The 20,491-nt window shown below is 42.1% G+C and overlaps 1 protein-coding gene across 1 annotated transcript in view; it reads right to left on the reverse strand.

Moving 5' to 3' along the window:
* HEPHL1 (hephaestin like 1) overlaps positions 1–20,491 on the reverse strand; it is an 80,497-nt gene that overhangs the window by 40,062 nt on the left and 19,944 nt on the right. Inside the window, exons 3-9 of the mRNA XM_047072505.1 lie at positions 18,201–18,413; positions 17,346–17,525; positions 14,534–14,788; positions 11,018–11,186; positions 8,291–8,430; positions 8,006–8,137; positions 5,952–6,163 (exon numbers count right to left, since the gene is read on the reverse strand). Coding sequence (XP_046928461.1) covers positions 5,952–6,163; positions 8,006–8,137; positions 8,291–8,430; positions 11,018–11,186; positions 14,534–14,788; positions 17,346–17,525; positions 18,201–18,413 — 1,301 coding nt within the window. The remainder of the gene's footprint in view (positions 1–5,951; positions 6,164–8,005; positions 8,138–8,290; positions 8,431–11,017; positions 11,187–14,533; positions 14,789–17,345; positions 17,526–18,200; positions 18,414–20,491) is intronic.

A 20,491-nucleotide genomic window follows, 5' to 3' on the forward strand; every position in this document is an offset into this window, starting at 1 on the left:
TCCTTATCCCTCCCCATGAGATCTGCTCAGAGGAAATAGGTCCTTGCTCAGAAGCTTCCCTACACTGTGGGACTCCTATTTTCAGTCTGGTCATCACTATCTTATTCTCCTTCCCAGGGCCTCCATGCCCTGGGCTGTCTCTCTCTCTGACTTCATCTCCTTGTACTCACCCCTCATTTACTCCAGCCACCCCGGCCTTTTGCTCTTCTGTGAACACACCAACTTCACTCCTGCCTCAGGGACTTTTCATGTGCTGTTCCCATTGCCTAGAAGGTTCTCCCGGGTCTTTCCTGGCTCACTCCCTTACTCCATTCAGTTCTCTGCACGAATGTCACCTCCTCAAGTACCCTTTCCTGACCACCCTGTCTAAAACAGTCACCTAGCATCCACCCTGCCTGCAAACTCACCTCACTTACCCCCAACTCACTCTTCTTTATAGTACTTAACTCTATCTGCAATTATATTTCATTTGTGAACTTACATTTTTTTAGTGTTGTCCCATTGCATTGTAGCTTTGTGAGAGTAGGGAAGTTTTGGGTTCCTCTCTGTGTCCCCAGCTTTTAAAAAAATGCCTAGAGAGAAGCCTGGATGGCTCAGCTGGTTAAGCATTCCACTCTTGGTCTTGGCTTGGGGCATGATCTCGTGGTTCATGAGTTCAAGCCCTGTGTTGGGCTCTGTGCTGACAGCATGCAGCCTGCTTGGGATTCTCTGTTTCCCTTTCTCTCTGCCCCCCCCCCCGCATCATCTGTCTCTCAAAATAAATGAACTTAATAAAATAAAATAAAATAAAATAAAATAAAATAAAATAATGTCTGGAAAAGCAGGCACTCTACATGTTTTTGAGTGAAATAATGAATTCACATAACCCATCAGACTTTGCTAAATTACGTTAATGTAAGTTGAAATGGAGGGCACCATGGATTACTTCCCACTGTGTATATTCCTAATCTGTCTGTCCGAGCATGTCACGCAACACACAACATCCTACATTGCCGAAATATGCTTTTCTTTAAAGCTGAACCAGAGAGGTGACTGTATTTTATGTCCCTCAACCATCTTCCTATGTCTAATGTACTCCCCTCCAACTCACCCTTTAACCCGCTGCCTGCTCTGGAGGAATCCCCAGAACTGCCACAGATCACATCTCTCTCCTTCTGAAACTGGACAATACAGTCTAAACTCACAGTGATCTCGTTGTTGCTTACCTGCTCTTAGCCCTTCCCTCTTGGCACTTTGACCAAAGTGAGGCCAAGCCCCTTGCAGCGATCTGAACTTGCTGTGTTCCGTAGGCCTTCGTGCATCCATCCCTTCAACTTGAAGGTATGCCACCCCAATCCAACCTCAAGAGCCAGTTTAGCTGTCCCACCTCTGTGATGCTTTCCTAATGCATCATCAGAGATGTGGGTGCCCTTTGCTTTATTCTCACACCATATCTTATATGCACCTACTGCTTTTATCACATGGTGTTTTAGCAGGCAGTAGTTTAAGATCATGGGATATGAAAAGAAATGATGTAGGCTTGCAATATTTAAAGGAAAATATGAAGAATTGGAGAGAAGTAAGAGGTCAAAGATATTTTAAAAGATTATGGGCTATGGGTGCTAATGTTATTCTGCACATCCATTGTGAAAACTGGGGCAAGTGATTTATTCTCTCTAAGCTCTAATTCCTTCATTTGAAAAATGAGAATAAGAGTAGTCTCCACTTCCTGGGGTTGTGTATGTGTGTGTGTGTGTGTGTGTGTGTGTGTGTGTGTGTGTGAAGGTTAAAATAGATAATATAGGTAAAGCACTCAAGACATCTGGCAGATACTAAGTGTTCAATGTTAATTGTGACTATTAGCTGCAATTGCAACTGTCCATAAGACAAGAAGGAATGACTGAAAGGCATTGAGTTGAAGAACCTCATCACCTGAGAGTCAGTTGGAAGGTAACTAGGTCTATGAGGGTGGGAAATTAACCCAGGAAAAGGTTAGAAAGTAGGTGATACCACATGGTGATAATCCACGTGAAGGTTCATTTTATGTGTCAACCTGACTGGGCCATAGGTGCCCAAATATTAGGTCAAGCATTATTCTGGGTGTTTCTATGAAGGTGTATTTGGATGAGATTAACATTTAAATGGTAGACGAGCAAACACTTAAATGGTAGACGAGCAAAGCACATCACCCTCTCCAATGTGGGTGGGCCACATCCAATCAGTTGAAAGACTCAATACAACAAAAAAATCTGACCCTCCCACAAGTAAAAGAGAATTCTTCCTGTCTTCGAAGTGGAACATTGACTTTTTTCTGCCTTCAGACTCAAACAGAGGCTCTTCCAAGGCTTTGAGCCCTCTGGACTTTTGTGTCTCCTGGATCTCTTGCTTGCCGACTCTCCCTGCAGGTCCTGGAACTTGTCAACCCCCATAATCATGTGAGCAAACTCCTTATAATAAGTCTGCTTCTGTCTGCATACACATCCTTATGGTTCTGTTTCTTTGGAGAACTTGGATTAATCCAACCTGCACTCGTGCATGGAATGTACCTGAGCGACGTCTAGCGTCTGCAGCACAAAGCTATTTTGTGAAGAGCACTTAACATCAATATGTTTTAGGTTCCCACAGCAGTAAGGAAGCTGGGATGTCTGAACCATGGTCCTTCACACAACTCTGAGTGTTTAAAATGTGGATGTGGGGAGTTTGGCAAATAAGCTTGTCCCGGAATTTTCAGTGTCTATTTGCAGGCCACACATGGAGTGTTTGAGTGTGTGTGTAATGTGGCCCTTTCTGTTAACTAAACTTCTTAATAATGACTTTGAAGATAGGAATGCTTACCCTGTATTTCATTCATCAACCATAATATTGGTCGAGCGTCAACAATGCACCAGGCATTGTTCTGGGAAAGGAAGACAAGACGGGCAAGTCTCCTGCTCCATGGTACTCACATTCTTGTGAGGAGAAACGTTCTATAACACATCAAAAGTAAACAAAGAAAATGTCCCCTGGTGGTAAGTGATATTAAAATCGGGTCATGTAATAGCATATGACTTTAGCTTGGTGATCAGGGAAGACTTTTCTAAGGAGGTGACAGGAAGAGCCAGCCACGCAAAGGTCAGAAGAAGGCATGTCAGGCAGAGGGAGCCTAGTAAGCAGGCCCTAAGCCAAGGATAAGCTTGGCCTGTTCAAGGAACAGGAAGGCTTATGTGGATGGAGTATAAGTAGGCATGAGGGTGTGTGTGAGACACATCAAAGGAGTTGGAGGCCGGGGGACATAGGTCTAGGCTAAGAAATGTAGATTTTTATTCCAAGCGTGATAGGAAGTCACTGGAGGGTGTTTAACATGGATATTACGTGATCTTGTTTGCATTTTAGAAAAGTCACACTTGTGGGGCGCCTGGGTGGCTCAGTCGGTTGGGCGACCGACTTTGGCTCCGGTCATGATTGCACGGTCCGTGAGTCTGTGAGTTCGAGCCCCATGTCAGGCTCTGTGCTGACAGTTTGGAGCCTGGGGCCTGCTTTGAGTTCTGTGTCTCCCTCTCTCTCTGTACCTCCCCAACTCACACACTCTCTCTCTCTCAAAAATAAACATTAAAAAAAAATTTTTTTAAAGAAAAAAAAAGTCACACTTGCTTCCCTATGATGAAACCGATCACAGGAGAAAGAGGGGCTTGAAGCGATGATGCATGATGTAGACCAGAGCCTGGTCGAGGAAAAACATGTTTTCCTTTTATTATAAAGGATAAAGACAGAAAAATTTTAAAGGGTACTCAGCTTTGATAATAGTACAGTATCAAGGTTAATTTCCTGACTTGGATAATTACATTGTGTTTATGTCCGAAAGTGACCTTGCTTTTAGGAAACACATTGAAGAGACGTCATATCTATAACCTACCTCAAATAGTTTAGGGGAACAAAACCCAGAAAAATAAAGAGAAGGCTAAGAAAGCAAATGAGATAAAATGTTTACATTTGGGCAATCTGAGCAAAGGATATATGGGAATTCTTTGTGGGTTTTTTTTCTTTGCAACTTTTACGTAAATCTGAAACTGAATTATTCAAAATAAAAAAATATAAGGGTGGTATAAACGGCTGGATAGACAAGCAGGGAGTTTAAGTGGCTGTTGCAGAAGGTCATAAATGTTAGAAAGGGCCCTATAGCACCTGGTTAGATTCTGTGACAACCATTCACCTCTGGGAGAATTTACTGGAAAGAGATGAAAACACCTCTTTTATCTCCTCTACCTACCTACCTAGGAGAGACGTAAGCTTTTACCTATAGAGGGCCTGGTTCAGTATGTGTTTCCTAAGTATTTTTTGCGTTGAAAATAACTTTCTGTCTGGCCAAATGGATTCCTCGCTCGGCCAAATCCCAAGTAGGGAGTATTTCGGGTTACGGTTAATTTTTTCATGAACTTGGTGGAAATGGATTGGCCGCAAATGGTGTTTGGCTCAGGCAACACCCCCCCACATACCATAAGGTGCTTCTAGCAAGCGTTCAAGCCACCATTAAATAGATGCAGTTGGGGGAAAATCAGGGCCTCCTTACACAAGTTTTTTGGCACTCAATTTCCTGGGCTCAGGTATTGAGCTAGAGGAAGCAGGGTGGTGTCTTGGAAAAAAAAACAAAAACAAAACCACAAAGTTGGAAGCTCAAAGTCCCGCGTTCTACTGCCAAGTTTCACTACTTATTAGGGGTGTCTCTTGGGATGTCACTCACGGTCTCTGAGCCTCAGTTTCTTCGGCTTTACAATAGGGATCGTTAGGGCACTGGGTGGCTTAGTCGGTTAACCTGCCAACTCTTGATTTCGGCTCAGGTCATGATCTCATGGTTGTGAGAGCGAGCCCTGTTTTGGGCTCCGTGCTGAACGCGGAGCCTGCTTGAGATTCGCTCTCTCCCTCTCTCTCTGCCCCTCCCCCGCTTGTGCACGCATGCATGCTCTCTCTCTGTCTCTCCAAATAAATAAATAAACATCTTAGTTAAAAAATAGGGGTAGTCATTCTGCTTTGCCCTGTATGATTCTTGTTGTACAGTGCAACTGTATTCAGTCTTATTGCACGTGCGTTACTGAGGGCCAATTCCGAGGGCCAGGGACACAGCCTCTAATAGACATTTCTAGGGTTGGAACTTTGTGCAGGGAAGTACAAGTCTGAGGCGGACTGAGACACTTTGTGTCCTCTACCTAGAAATCCCGTTGAGTCCAGAAGTGGGTGCTTACAATGCCAAACATCATATAATATACCATTTAAATAAATAGTCTTGCTATTTCTGATTGGTGAAGTAAACCACAATGGTTACATGATTAGATTTGCCTCTTCTCATCAGTGTGTTTAATATCATGTGGACATAGCTTGAAGTGCTGTGCTGTGCCACACTAGTCAGTGCAACCAGGGGAGCCTCAAAGGTGGGACTTGTAAGAATTTATCTACATGCTTTCTTGTGCCTTCGACCCTAACGATTAACTTTCGGCTTACAGCGATGAGTTACAGTGGTTCTCAGCCTTGGTTGCACATCGGAGAGCCCCTGCAGATTCTGATTTAATTGGTCTGGAGTGCCTGAATAAAAGATGTTTAAAAGGTTCCCCACGTGGCCAAGTCTGAGAAGCCTTGTCCAAGAAGAAAGGGCCCCAATTCACATTCCATGTGGACTCCAAAGATTCTAGAATCAAAACAATGCACAGGGAAAGGGACCCACTGAATCCCATCCGCAACGAGCAGAAATCCTGGGTTTCTGGGTGGGCATCTGTAAGTTTTAGATCTTAACTTTACATTAAGATTACATTAAATTTAAATTCAGATCTTAAATTTACAAAAAAATAAAATAAATTACTCATTATGTAGAAATCAACATTAAGAGGGTGGAGGAAGCACTGCTTTTCGTACCTGACCCTTTATTACTATTTAATCCCTAGCCATATTCCTGGTGTCTCCCACATGCAACCCTGAGAAGAACTTGGTGATCTTTGATGGCCTACCTGTGTCCCATCAGCATTGAGAACGCCCTTTTTGCAGACTAGCAAGGGCCCCACAAGGCCAGAGCTGGTGTCCTGGATTGGCTTAACCGCTGAGAAGTAAAGGTAGGTCAGACAGGGGGGATCACTGGCTGTCGGGCTTACACTTTCAGGCACCGTCCATTTGTATGTGAAGGTTTCACCCGGCTTAACATGTGCCCCTGGTTTCAGAAATCCTGAGGAGGTAAATGAAAGTTACTCAAAGCCAGAGCCAATGACATTAAACTTGTTGGACTGGGTCTTCCAGCCCTGGGTCTCTCTCTGATGATGTATTTTGTAGAAGGACAGTTGTTCCCATGTGTGTATGCTACCGGGGAGACCACTGCCACGGTCCGATGTTTTATGAGAGAGAAGTTTGGATCAAAGGGTGATCTTCTTCAGAGATTACATTTAGTACCTTCATAGATGTTATTTCTTACTCAAATACTAGGTTTAGCAAATATTAAAAGAGTGACAGTTGCCTATTTCACAATTAAATGTAAATCTATAAAATATCATTGAGCGCCTTTGTATGTGGAGTATATTAAAGTTGGCACTACGAGGATATCCCAGAAAGTTAAGCAAGAGACTTCACTTTAAAGAGTTGGAAATCTTGAGGTGCCTGGGTGGCTCAGTAGGTTAAGCGTCTGACTCTTGATTTCGGCTCAGGTCATTATCTCACAGCTTTGTGAGCTGGAGCTGCACCTAGGGCTCTGTGCTGACAGCAGGGAGCCTGCTTGGGATTCTGTCTCCCTCTCTCTCTCTGCCCCCCTGCCTCTCTCTCTCAAAAATAAATAAACACTAAAAAAAGGAAATGCAAAGAAAAATCTTTAAAAAAATAGAATTTGAAATCTAGAAGGTTGAACTAGAAAATAACCCCACATAATCATAAGATAGAGAAGGTAGGTGAATACTCAAGGTGATAAGGCTGATGAGTGACAGATCTGGGATTCAAACTCAGCACTGTCTGGTTCCCAAGACTTTGCACTCACCCTGAATACTATATTGCTAAATGAACACGTTGAGTCTCTCCAGCTAGACTGAGGTCAGAAACTCTCTGCATATTGTTCAGAGTTTTGCAAAAAGGTGCCCAATAAGTTTGCTAAGTTAAACAATAGAAAATATAGACATTTGGGCTATCACCGGTGTTCTTTCTGGGTACACACACACACACACACACACACACACACACAGTGTTTGTGACCATTTGACCAAGGAAGTGCAGGTACAAGAGATGATGCTCCAGGTGGGGAGAGTGATGATGGGTCTGAGGAGGGGGAATTCTCCCTCCATTCCTTCCTTCTCTGTTCCCTCCCCATCACCTCACACCTGCTCTGGACTGGGCCTAGCCCCATCATTGGGCACAAAGAAGTATCCCAGAACTCATGATGTCTGTTGCCAGAATGGGGAAGGCTTCCAAAGATATCAGGAGTTTCCCAAGAGCAATATCATGAGTGGAAGATAGTTCCTGCAACCACTGGGCAGAAACTGCCTTTCTTATATGTAGAGTCTCTATTACCTCCTCTGTAATGAGGAGAGGCCATATATGATGGTAGGCATAAAAGAGACTGGTTTTAATAAATATTTGTCAACAGAGACAGAACAAAGACCATGTGTAAGATTTTGAAGACAACCAAACATTGGAAATCAGATTTTCTCCTCAGCCTTCACCCACAGAATCCCCCACAACCCGTGGCTAAAAATCTCTCCATCTCAGGGTAGTGGGGGTGACTGTGAACGTAGCCCACGTTGAGATTTATTACATTGCTGAAGGAGAAGGAAAGGCATCAACATCTCCTAAGTGCCTACTGCGGGGCAGACCCTGCCCTGAATTCTCTCCAGCTCGTCCTGAAGCCCTGTGAGGTGAGTGTCACTACCTGCCTCAGTAGGGGAGAAGAATAAAGTTCAGAAAGTTTAAATGATGGCACAAGCTCACAGGGCCGGTAAGGAAAGGGACCAGGACTTGAACCAAATCTACCCACTTCTAAGTCCTCTGTTTACTCATCTTCTTTCCTCCCAGAGGCCAGGCTGAGACTCACCATCTACGTTTGGGGCTGCATCAGAGGCCTTGTCATAGATGACGCCATGAGGCAAAATACTGTAGACTTTGTCGGCTTTGTTGGCAAAGGTCACTAACAGGGTATCACCCACCTCAGCCCTGATGACGGGGCCTGAAAAATATCAAGAGGAGGAGGGAGAAGAGGATGAAAAGAGGCAGAGAGAAGTGAATATAGGCAGGAGAGGAAGAGTCATTCCACGTAGACATATATGCCCCACTAAAGCATCTCCCCCCATTCAAAACATGACAGATGGTTTTATTCTACCAAGAATTCCAAGATGGGCTTCTGCCTCAGAGAGTCTCTTTCTTCGAGTAAAAGTTGCATCAACATACTCCATATACTGAGCCTTCCAATATTTTCCTCCAATTCTGTTGTCCCCTTGTGTGAAGTAGAGCTCGGAGTCACTGTGTAAAGAATAGGAACCTGGCTGAGAGCACATCTCTACATATGCACCAGATGCCTTAATTATGGAGCTCCCTTTGATTGTCCTTAGCTCGTCCACCCACCCAGATATCTCCCCAGGAAAGACGGAACCGTCTTCAACTAAGTTCCCAGGAATAATTAGCCAGCTTTGAAAGTCTCTGGGGGGCTGGATGGTGGTCAAGCTCATTCCTCTCTCAGCCACTGTACTTTCTTCCCCGGAGGTCCAGCAACCGAAGAAAGCACAGGTGAACTCCTTACTTACCGGCGTCAGAGTCCCAGAATGGTGTCCTACAAAGTAAAGAGCTAACTGGTTTCTTTGCAGAGTAAGTATCCCTCTATATCTCTTGCTGACGTCAGTATGAATAGTCTTGCATATAGTAAGCTTTTTCATATCTGGCATGATCAAGGAATGAAGTGTCTAGTTCATCAAATAGCTTCGTTGGTGGAGTTATCGCACGAACGACATACATGAAAAGCCAAATTCCAAATGTGAAATACAGTAACGTACATTCTGACTAGCACTGTCCTAGACACCTTATTTCTGCCAATGGTGCCTTCACTCGTGGAGTCACACAGGCTGACTTTGTCCTCTTTCTCTGCCTCATCCCCTTATCTTGTTCACCCTCATTTTGTAGCCTTTTGCTGCTTCCTTCCTTTCTGTGCCCTTTTGGCATCTTTTCCTTTCCTTTCTTCCCACTGCTGCAACCCCAGTACCTGCCCTCGTCGCCTTGTGTTGGCCACATTACACGGAGCTCCGACTGTGCTCTTGGCACCCTCCCTCTTCCATTGGCTCACTCGGAGTTTCCCTTCAACATACACACTACTATAATATTAATCCCCAAGATGGTAATATTCACAGTCATTTACCTGCTCCAGCATCTTCACTCACATGCAAATGCCAATCAAATCAAGTTCAAAAGGATGATAGGCCCTATGCAGTTGAGATCCAGTTTACCCAGTTCTCTTCCTATGGCTCTATGCAAATATTCGCTCCAGTCACTTTGATCTAACTAACCCCTACATCTAAAATATCTCTCTTTCGGGGCGCCTGGGTGGCTCAGCCAGTTAAGCTTCTGACTTCGGCTCAGGTCATGATCTCACAGTTTGTGGGTTCGGGTCCCATGTCAGCCTCTGTGCTGACAGCTCAGAGCCTGCTTTGGATTCTGTGTCTCCCTCTCTCTCTCTGCCCCTCCCTTGCTCTCTCTCTCTCTCTCTCTATCAAAAATAAACATTAAAAATAAAATAAAATTTCTCTCTTTACTATTCACTTTCATGAATTCTGTTATTCTTTAGGACCCTGCTTAAGTTCCATTGACTCTGTGAAGGGTTCCCTGGCTATCTTAGTGCTCTCTGAATGCCCAGAGAACTCACTTGTCTGGACAACTCATCTTAATCTTATTTGTAACTTGCAAAGTTACTTCTCTTCTCCTGTGCATGCAGTTTCTCTCCGACCTGAGGGTGGGAACACTGTCTTAGGCACCTCCCTGCAACTCTCCCATAGCTTTTTATGTTGTGCTTTCATATATCACATTAAATATCAGTTAAATATAATTCAATATTTTATATTTTGTAAGGTGCTTCAGAATTCTGGAAGCCTTCTAAGACAGAATTCTTAGTGCTAATTCTCATTCTGTTTATGGAGAAATACTGGTCAAAAGAGAGTTTTGATATCGAACACGTTCATAAATGATTCACACAAATTCTTTAGGCTGGGGTCAGGTGCGTTGGTTTGGTGGAAGAATGAATGAATGAGTGAGTGAAATTTACAATGAAAGAAACCAAGGGTGTCTTATCAATCAGAAAGAAAATTTTAAAAACATTCCCTCGAACATAAAAGAGATCATAGGGTAATAAAAACCATTCTTGTATCATACCATATATTTTAAATGCTTTCACAGACATCATTACACAGAATTCTATAATAACAAGTCACAGGAGTCCACAACCACTTAATGAATTGTTAGATTCAATGTGAAAAATACTACATGCTCTGGGAGCGAAAATGATTACTAATGACTCAGGAGTCAGGGGAGGCTTCACTTAGGAAGTGACATTAGAATTTGAAGAAAAAGTAACATTTTGCTGGATAGGTAGGACAAGCACATTCTGGGTAGAGAAGTCATAACCTATCAGGCTGTCCTTGAACCAAAAAAGATAACTTTCCTTGGCCAGTTCACCTCCAGTGAGAGAGGGTCCTGTCTTCTTCTCTCTTCAAAACTCTCTCTTCCATATGTGCAGAGGCCTTATTCTATTCTCTGTCAGCTTAGTACTTCTTATGGCACTTAGCATTGCAGTTTGCACACAGTAGGTGCTCAAGAAATGCTTCATGAATGAATGAATGAACCTAGTGCTTTGATTTAGCCAGCAAATCATGAAACAATAGATACTCTGCCAATTCTCAGCAATATGTACATTACGAGGCTCAGAACTCCTTACGTGGTGTCATGACGCCATCCATGCCTATGTGCTCATAGGAGAAGGGCTGTGTATATAAATGAGGTCACAGGGAAAAGTCTAACAGGTGCCTCTCTTATGAGAGTCTTAGAAATGCCAGCAAAGAGAGCTTACCTGCCGGAGGCATTTAGGGGAAGACCACTGAATTTGTTATAGCCTTGAGGAGCATAATCCCAAAGAATTTTTTCAGCTGCTATATAGTAGCGCCTCTGTTGACCCGTCATCCTGGGATGAGAAACACCACCTTTGCAGTTACCAACATTGTACTGCCCCAGCATGCCAGCTGCAGAACAGAGGAAAACCACAAGCCGGGGTATAAATGCTCACATAAGAAATCAGACAGGAAAAGACTGATAGCTTTGACTTCATAAACATTTAAAACTGTTGTACAGAAAATAGGACCTTAACAAAGTTAAAAGTAAAGGGTAAATGGTGGGTTGGGAGATATTTTAATGCATAGGATGACAGATCAATATGTAAATATATTTGACAAATGAGAAAGAAAAAAGTAAATATCCTAATGGAAAGTGGGCCAGGGACATCAACATATTATTCACAAAATCTCTGTAAATACTATCTAACTATAAGCACATGAAAAAAAAGTTCAACCTTAATAGTAATCAAGCGTCACTCTTGCTCATTTATGAGATTGGTAAAGATTAGAAAAACTAATAATTCTCAGTGTTGGCAGATGAATGGGGGGAGGGGAATCTTCACACACTAAGGGTGAAGAATAAAAGAGAATTTGGCAATGTATGTCCGTCCATAGCTTTAAGAGAGAAATCACTTTTACCCAAGAATTCTAAGTCTAAGAGTTTTCCTAAAGATATGTCAGACAAAGGTGTAATATATCTATAAATTCCTGGTTTTTAGTATAGTTTATAAAAACAAAAAAGGGGGGACTCAAATGTTAAGCATTGGGGTATTGGTTAGGTAAATTGTAATCTCCCTTGAAAGGACACAGGGAGGATAGACAATGATGAAGTAGGTCTCTATTGACTGACATGGAAATATATTTCTGTTACATTAATAAGTGGGAAAAGTAAGATAAAAGACAGTGTTAATAGATTAATTTCATTTTATAAATAACAGGCATTTATGTATAAAAGTCTAGAAAATAGGGAGAATATTCCTCAAAATGTGATACCGTTATCCTAAGACAGGATTACTGTTATTAAAAATTGAATGTATTTTCTGGAGCACCTGGGTGGCTCAGTCGGTTGAATGCTTGACTCTTGATTTCAGCTCAGGTCATGATCTCCTGGTTTGTGAGATGGAGCCTTGCCTCGGGCTCTGTGCAGACAGCACGGAGTCTCCTGCTTAGGATTTTCTCTCTCCTCTCTCTCTGCCCCTCCCCCACTATTTTCTCTCTCCCTTTCTCTTTCTCTCTTTCTCCCTCTATCAAAATAAGTAAATAAACTTTTAAAAAATTAAATGTAGGGGCGCCTGGGTGGCTCAGTCGGTTGACCGTCCGACTTCAGCTCGTGTCATGATCTCACAGTCTGTGAGTTCAAGCCCCGTGTTGGGCTCTGTGCTGACAGCTCGATGCCCGGAGCCTGTTTCAGATTCTGTGTCTCCCTCTCTCTGATCCTCCCCCGTTCATGCTCTGTCTCTCTCTGTCTCAAAAATAAATAAACATTAAAAAAAATTTTTTTAATAAATAAATAAAAAATAAAATAAAAAATTAAATGTATTTTCTAATTTTTTACAATAACTTTTTTTGAGGGTTTGGACAATTTAGAAAATATCATATTTCAGTAATGTACAAACACCAGCTTATGTCCACAACCACTGGCCAAGCTTAGTCTCAAATGGCTGCTAATTAGTCTCAAATGGCTGCTGATACCTTGATTTTAAAATTATTTTCTCCCCAGATATAACATTTAAGAATAGGCATCTTGTGGTAAGAACTCTTAATATCTACCTTCTTAGGAAATTTCGAGTACAGTATTGACCATAGTCACCATGCTGTACATTAGGTCTCCAGAACTCATTCATCTTGCATAACTGAAACTTTGTACTCTTTGAGATCTTAAGTATTCCTAACACACACACACACACACACACACACACACACACACACACACACAAACACACACACAGCTAACTATGCGTGGTCATGGACGTATTAACTAGCTTGAGTATGGTGATCAGTTCACAATGTATGCATATATCAAAACATCAAGTTGCACATCTTAAATATATACCATTCCTATGTGTCAACTATACCTCAATGAAACTGAGAGAATATAAGAAGAGCAATCTTGTCTTCATAATCTGTGTCTTCCCAGAACAGTATCTGGCACATACTAACTGATTAATTCTGTATTTGTTGAATTGAATTGAATTGGAATAATCCAGCTGACTAATGCTAAGATTAGCTGCTTGAGGCTGACAGCAGCAAGATAAGGTGGACGGGAACAAGAATATGTCATGAAAGCCTGCCCTGGAGAGTCTCATCCCTGTACCTGCTGGTGACTGTGTATAGTTCGTCAATAATTACACATTATTTCTTCTGTGTCTCTTCCATTGACACTTTTTTTTTTCTATTCTGTTTTCACTATCTTAGGCCAGACCTTTTCTATGTCATAACTCTATTGTTACCGTGCTTGTTAACTAACATCCAGGGGCCAGAATCTCTCCACCAAATCCTTTCTGTGCACAGGTACCATATTTATCTTCCTAAATTGCTGCACTGATTATGTCACTGATGTGCCAAAGATCTGGAAGCACTCACTGTGGCCTTCCAGACACAGCCCTGCTTCCTTCAGTTTGCCATTCAAAGCTCCTCCCACTGGGCTCTGCCTCCGTGGGCTTCTCTCCTATCACTCCTCTGGCATAAGCCTGTGGTCCGGCTGAATAGAGACCGACTCTGTGTGGTCCCAAGAGACCAAGACTAAGTCATTATCCAGGCATTAAAGTCAAAAAAACATTCTATCATGTACCTATGCTAGGATTTAGCAAGTATCATTGGATCTTGTCTCAGTATAAGGAAGAACATTCTAACAGAGTGGCCCAGAGGTGAAATGGGCTGCTACAATTACTTGAAAGAGAAGTCCCAAAAGAAATTCAAGAATTGGATGGTGGATGGGTCCAGATTATCTATACACTTCTTTCCGATGGTAAAATGTTATCATTTTATGTAGAGTTGCTCATATAGAACATGTATTTTCCTGGTTCGTGTTGCTTCCTCTACTTGGAAAGCCTTCCTCCTCTTCTTCATCTGTTCAATTCCTGCCCATATTTCAAGACTCAGACTAGAAGCCAACTCCTCAGGAAGTCTCTCTGATTGTTCCAGAGAATTGACTGTTGTGCACAAAGAACCTTTATTTTTCTCCCTCAAAAATTTTTTCATTTTGTAAATGTCTAAGTCTAGCTACTAGACTGTAGGCTCCTTGAAAGTCTTACCATTTCTTGCATTCACCTCCCACCTGTCTCACAGAGAGGTGATCACTAAATACCTGGTGACAGGATGGCAAATAAATGAGCACGTGCATTCCTATGTATTCAATATTGAATTAAATGTAATACAAGAATCTGTCTAGCAGCAGGCACTGAGTGAACACCATTGACTGTGTGGTGCAGTTGTACAACTCTCAGCATCTACACGCTGGTCCTTGTCCTTTTTACCTTGCAGGTGATCACTAACTTGGCAGGTTATCATCCACTTCCCAGGATTCTCGACTATCATTTCCGTTGTCAGGAAAGTGGCTGGGAACAGGTTGACGACATCAGTCCGATGCCCTCTGCTGACGAAGGTGTTACCATAAAAATAGATGGAATGGATGTCGATCTCATTCCCCATCCCGAATAGGTGCCAGGACACCGATTCACCAACACACATATCAGGCTCCGGGAAGTTTCCAAAGAGGTATCCATTGAGGGCTGAAACACAGAAGCACACTGGTGGGAGAGACTCCCCTGTAGAGGCGAGCAGGGCCAGAAACAATGGTAACACATACGCCGGCACAGCTGAAGAGTTAGCACTGGTCATCGGTTGCAAGGTTTTTGTGCAGAAAAGCACGGCTCCTTTCACATAGTCCCAGAAAGGAATGAAAGGTATTAGGTTTTTCAAGAGAAAAGCACTCAGCAAAAGTGGAGATGAGCACACGTGGAAACAGCCTTGGAGCTGCTATGTGAACACAGCACCCAGGTCAGGAGTAAACGGAGCGCTGCTCAGACTTTCAGGATGGCTCCGCCATCTCCTGCCGAGATCCTTCCTTTTCATACCTGACTTCCCTACAGGGCTCTGTTTCCTGAAACTCTGCCTTACTCATTTCACAGCTGTCAGGACCTGGCAGAAAAGCTGGCACCTAGTAGCTACTTAACTTGAGTAACCAAAGCTTGCAACAAGAAGGAAAAGAAAAGGAGCTGACTAGAAGGGACCTATAAGACATGTTACTTTAAAATTTTGTTACTTTAAAATGAGGGAGAAAAGCCAGTGTTTTTACTAGGTCTTGCTGGGGCAGAATCTTACTGGTTGAGCTGACACTGGAAGTCCAAGATCCACTCTTTCAAATCACCTGAATGGCAGCAAGGACTTGACCAAGAGCGGAAGAAAACTTGATTCAGGGTTTTAAAGAGTCATAACATCACTTCTTCTTCTTCTTCTTCTTTTTTTTTTTTTTTAGGAATTTTTTATTTTTTAAGGGTTTATTCATTTATTCTGAGAGAAAGAGAGTGAGGGAGAGAGAGAGCGAGCAAGCAGGGGAGGGGCAGAGAGAGAGAACCCCATGAACTGTGAGATCATGACCTGAGTCACAATCAAGAGTCAGACGCTTAACCGACTGAGCCACCCAGGCGTCGCTCACAACATCACTTCCTAAATTCAAACTGAGTTAAGAAGCAGCTGTTACTAAGATAATGATGATTAAGGCAGCACAATTGATTCTGAATAATTTTAGTAAATTTAAATAAATGTTTCAATAAATCTTATATTGGTTAAGCATTTTTTTGTTGTTTTTTTTTTAATTTTTCTGTTTTCTATCATTGGGTCTCCTTTACCAGCTCGAAGAAGGATTGCTTGTTTACAAACACCTACTTCTGCACACAGGATGGATTTTATTTTAAATATAGTCTCTATTTGCTTATGTGGTTCATTCTCTTTTGTTGGACATTTTCATTTGAAAGAGTAAGAATTATGTGGACAGCTGAGTCGTAAACCATCACGGTAAGTAGCTTTCAGCAAGATTTGAGATCATCGCTACCATTTTGTAAGGAATAGGGGTACAAGTTGACTGGACACAGCAATGATTTGAATTTAAGTCTTTGTTAATTCCATCCTTCGTTTCTTTCGCTGCCTCCCTCCCTTCTCTCCATTACTTCTTCCTTCCTAAAATATTTGCCCAACATCCACATCACGCAAGCAAGGTGGCTGAAATACCACTAGGAAGAAAAGAGAGGGTGTGTGATGCAGTGGAAACAGTCAGAACAGGGACACTCACACTTCTGCACACTTTGGAATCAAACACAACCAAACTAAAATTTATTTGCTATGGGACTTCTCTCTCAGGTTCTGTCAGGCAACTCTGGCACTAATCACCACTTTGACCTCAGGCAAGTCATTGATGGTCCCTTGACCTCAGTTTCTTCATCTGTAAAATGGGGGAGGTCAGATGGTCTTCAGCTCCTTCCCTCTCTCCTATGATTTTATGACTACATTGATGCTGCCTTGGTTAGGATGACTCTGAGAGACAGACAAGCAAATATGGATGAAATTTATCAACGAATGACATGGAGAGTTTGTTTACATTGAAGATGTTCTTTCCGTTCACTAGAACTCTGGGAAAACAGTGGATTGAGACTACTTAATAATCCCCAAGTCCTAAAATTCTGTATTAAGCCACTGCTCTGCAAAACAGAAATGGGTACGTGTTCTGTCTCAATGGACAGGGTAACTATAGAAATTCATTATTTTCAACAAATACAGGGTCTGGCACATCGTGAATGCTCAATAGATGTTGACTGAAAGGATGTCTGGGAAACATAACAGATTCAGCAGTGTGTATTTAAACACAGCATATAGCATAGTTCTTGAACTTGGCAGCCACTCAGAAAATGGTTACTGGATAAATGCAAAAGGTTGCAAACCACAGGATTGTTATATGATGATGATTCATTCTCCTTTCTCCCATCAGTATAAACCCATCCATCCTCTCTAGGCTCACCTCCTGATTCTTTCCTAATTAGAACATTAATCCTTCCATTTTCTATATCATAGCTTTGTCATACCCAATTTAGCTTATAACTATCGCTTTCTCCCTTCTCAGATTGTTTTAGGATCTGACATGTATTGTGTTTCATATCACTTTCTAATCACTCTTATCCCTGAGCTATAAATCCTAGAAAACCAGGTTAGACACTTCTGTGTTTTTGCATCCCTCATAGTATCAGATACACAAAAGGCATTTGGTACATATGTGACAACACGGGAAATACTCACCATGCATTTTGTTACTTCTTTGGAAAACAGCATCTTTTTTGTCAACTGAATCGGGGTCAGTGCAGAAATGTCTGATATTTTCATCAAGGTACCAGCTTTGGTTCTCATCCACCAGAGTAAACATTATAATGAACTCTCGGTCCACGTCTGTCCTTGTTCCTGAATATTTATTCAGGATACCTATCGGGGACATTTAAAAGAGTAGAGAAAAAAGTTCAAAGTGGATTAGATCAAGTTGAGTTTTGTTTCTTGCCAATGGTACCAGGTAAGTGTAAAGGTTCATCAAGATTTACATGTACAGGAGTAACCACAACATGAAAGCAGCAAAGGATTTTAATAGAAATGACAGAGCTGAAGAGAAAAGTCATAAAACAGAAGTCTTCACAACCAGAGACTTGAAAATCTTGCTCCTAAAGGGAGTCAGCTTTACTGACAGCAATAGGGAACAAAATCACAAAATGATCAAGCAGTTGAAATAACAAAACAAAAGCCCCCATGGTCACTGGGCTACATTTTTCACTTGCCTATGTGTGGGGTCAGGGTGGCCTGAATGGCTCTCAATAGGGAATGTCCCTGTTGTTTGAAAAAGAAAAGCATGCAAGTTTCAGAATGCTATGATGCTTGAAGTCTGCATTATTGCCCCTGCTGTGGCATCAGATTGACCTTCTATGTTAGAAGAATTTCCCGAATCCTACAGAAAGCTTGGAAGAAAAGGCACATTCCATACGCAGCAAGGCACGTGGGCAAAACAAGACCTGAAATTTAGATACACTTTTCAACACCTCTGGGAATAGGCTTCTGTGTGTGTGTGTGTGTGTGTGTGTGTGTGTGTGTGTTGGAGGGGGCTCTCTTTACCTTCCTTGCACACTAGCAGTGGGCCAATTAACCCAGAGCAGATGTCCTTAGGAGCGTCGATGTGCGAATGGTACACCCAGGTCAGGCAGTTGGCATCCGCTGGAGCAGGGGCATATTCTTCTCTCACTGGCCAGACATAGGTGTAGTTTTTGCCAGGAGGAACCATATCATCATCCTTATTCCTTCCAGATGTTCCATCTGGGTATAGAGCTCCTTCCAAGAAAAGATAAAACGTACTTAAAATACAGAGACCACATGCTATAGTGGACGGGGCCGGAGCTTTGGAATCAAACACATATGAACTAAAATGTATTTCCCGTGGGATTGAGGCAAGTTACTTAAATTCTCAGTGCCTTCGTTTCCTATCAGGAGAACTAGAATGGGGATATCGACCCCATAGGAATGTGAAAACTAGATGACACGATGTATACAAAGCAACAAAACAAAACCAGACGCTCAATAAATGTTCATAAGGACCCCTTCTGATGGTCCTCTTGTACCAATCAGGAGGATTTGAATCCACTCCATTTAACATCACCACAAGAAGGAAAGGAGAAAGGGCAGAAGAAATAATGAAATTCTTGGGCACTTATTACTGATTCAGCACTTGTTTGGGGTCTCATAAAAGATAGGAAGAGTAAGACATTCATCTTTCCTCCAGAGAGCCTACGGTTCTGTTTAGCAGACCAGAATAGGGATCGTTATCATATAGGGCAACTGGAGAGTAAAATAGAGTGATGTGTTGAATGAAATTTTGGGCTCGGCTAGGTGGGGGTGGGGGTCTACCACAGAGCGGGTAGGGGCAAATGGGCATGGCGTTCCCTTCCTCTGTTATATAAACTAAGATGTCACAAGATTTTTCAATGAAGGCAAGTCCACTGCTAAAACTAGTTTGATAACCACCTGGATAGCAGGTAGGGGCCCGGAAGGACGGGGAGGAACTGGACGGCACTGAGAAGAAGGCTGGAAGGTGAAGGGCCCAGAAGGACATGGGTGTGGACACACTCCAAGTTCATTCTTCATTCTTTCATTTGTTCACCAATTCATTCAACAAACTTGCAATCCTGAACTCGCTGGACTAGGTCAGTTTTCTGAAATGCATTCACATAAAGAGAAGGGCGGAATAGCCAGTGATTAAGTTCACAGCCATTGAAGCTAGACTGCCTGAAAACAAATCTTATCTCTCTCACTTCTTAGCTGTGATTTAGGCAATTTCCTTCTCTTCTATGAATCTTAGCTTCTTATTCGTAAGAGGATGATAATTCTCCTTATGGCATAGAGTTGTTGAGGCTTACGTGACATATGATCTACAAAACATTTATCACAGCCCTTCATATATAGTAAGCATTCAGTAAATAGCAGCTATTATTTATTCATAGCACTTGCCCATGTTTTTAATTATACATGGATAATATTGTGCCTGTAATGTTTGATAGATACTTGTCTCTCATGTTAGACTGTAATTTCCATGCAAACCAAGTTTATTTATGCTCATAATTTTATATGCAAGATGTACCTCAGTGCTTGTTATAGTGGGTGCTCAGTATCAAACATCTGTTGAATGAAATAATGAATGAGTGGCATGAGTATACACCATACACCAAAACCCTGTGAACAAAATGCATGGCTTGGAAGCTTCTGAATTTACTGAGGGTCAGTAGCTGGGGGAGGATGGGAGGGTTGTGGACTTGTCTAGAAACTTCAACTGAGAGCACCCATTTTGCTTTGATTATATGATACAAATCAATATCAGTAGAAATTTTTCCAGAGATTCGTATATTCACAATTTATTTAACGTGCTTTCTTTTTGCTTATTATCATTGGGAGGTGTTGATGGCTATTATTGAAAGGAGGGGCTAGAGTCCCCAAGCAAATCCTTGGTGTCAGCACTCAAGATGAGGAAGATCATTTGGGATGCAAAATAAACCATGAATATAAAGTAAAAAGTGATTTGGGAGGGGGTAGCTTATTAAGTTGTTCTGAAGGTTATCCCCAGGAAGGGATTTTGATTTGGCAAAGGTTTTGAGCAGTGGTAACATTAACAATATAAGAGTATTTTTAAAACATTCATTTGGTTTTATGCATTTGAGACTGTGTGAGTTTTTAGAAATTATTATATACAAGTTTTCACCCATCAGATTTGAGAATATTGAGGACTGGTGAAGTTGTAGGAGTTAACAGGCCAGCTCATAAACAAATGGTGGGAGTGTAAATGTGCAATTTTTTGGAGGACAACTTGCCAGTTCCCATAGAAAGAAAGAAAGAAGGAGAGAAAGAGAGACAGAGAGCAA

The sequence above is a fragment of the Lynx rufus genome, unplaced genomic scaffold (assembly GCF_022079265.1).
Source record: "Lynx rufus isolate CCGP_SWC_20201006 ecotype Redwood Valley unplaced genomic scaffold, mLynRuf1.p SCAF_9, whole genome shotgun sequence".
NCBI classification, from domain to species: domain Eukaryota; kingdom Metazoa; phylum Chordata; class Mammalia; order Carnivora; family Felidae; genus Lynx; species Lynx rufus.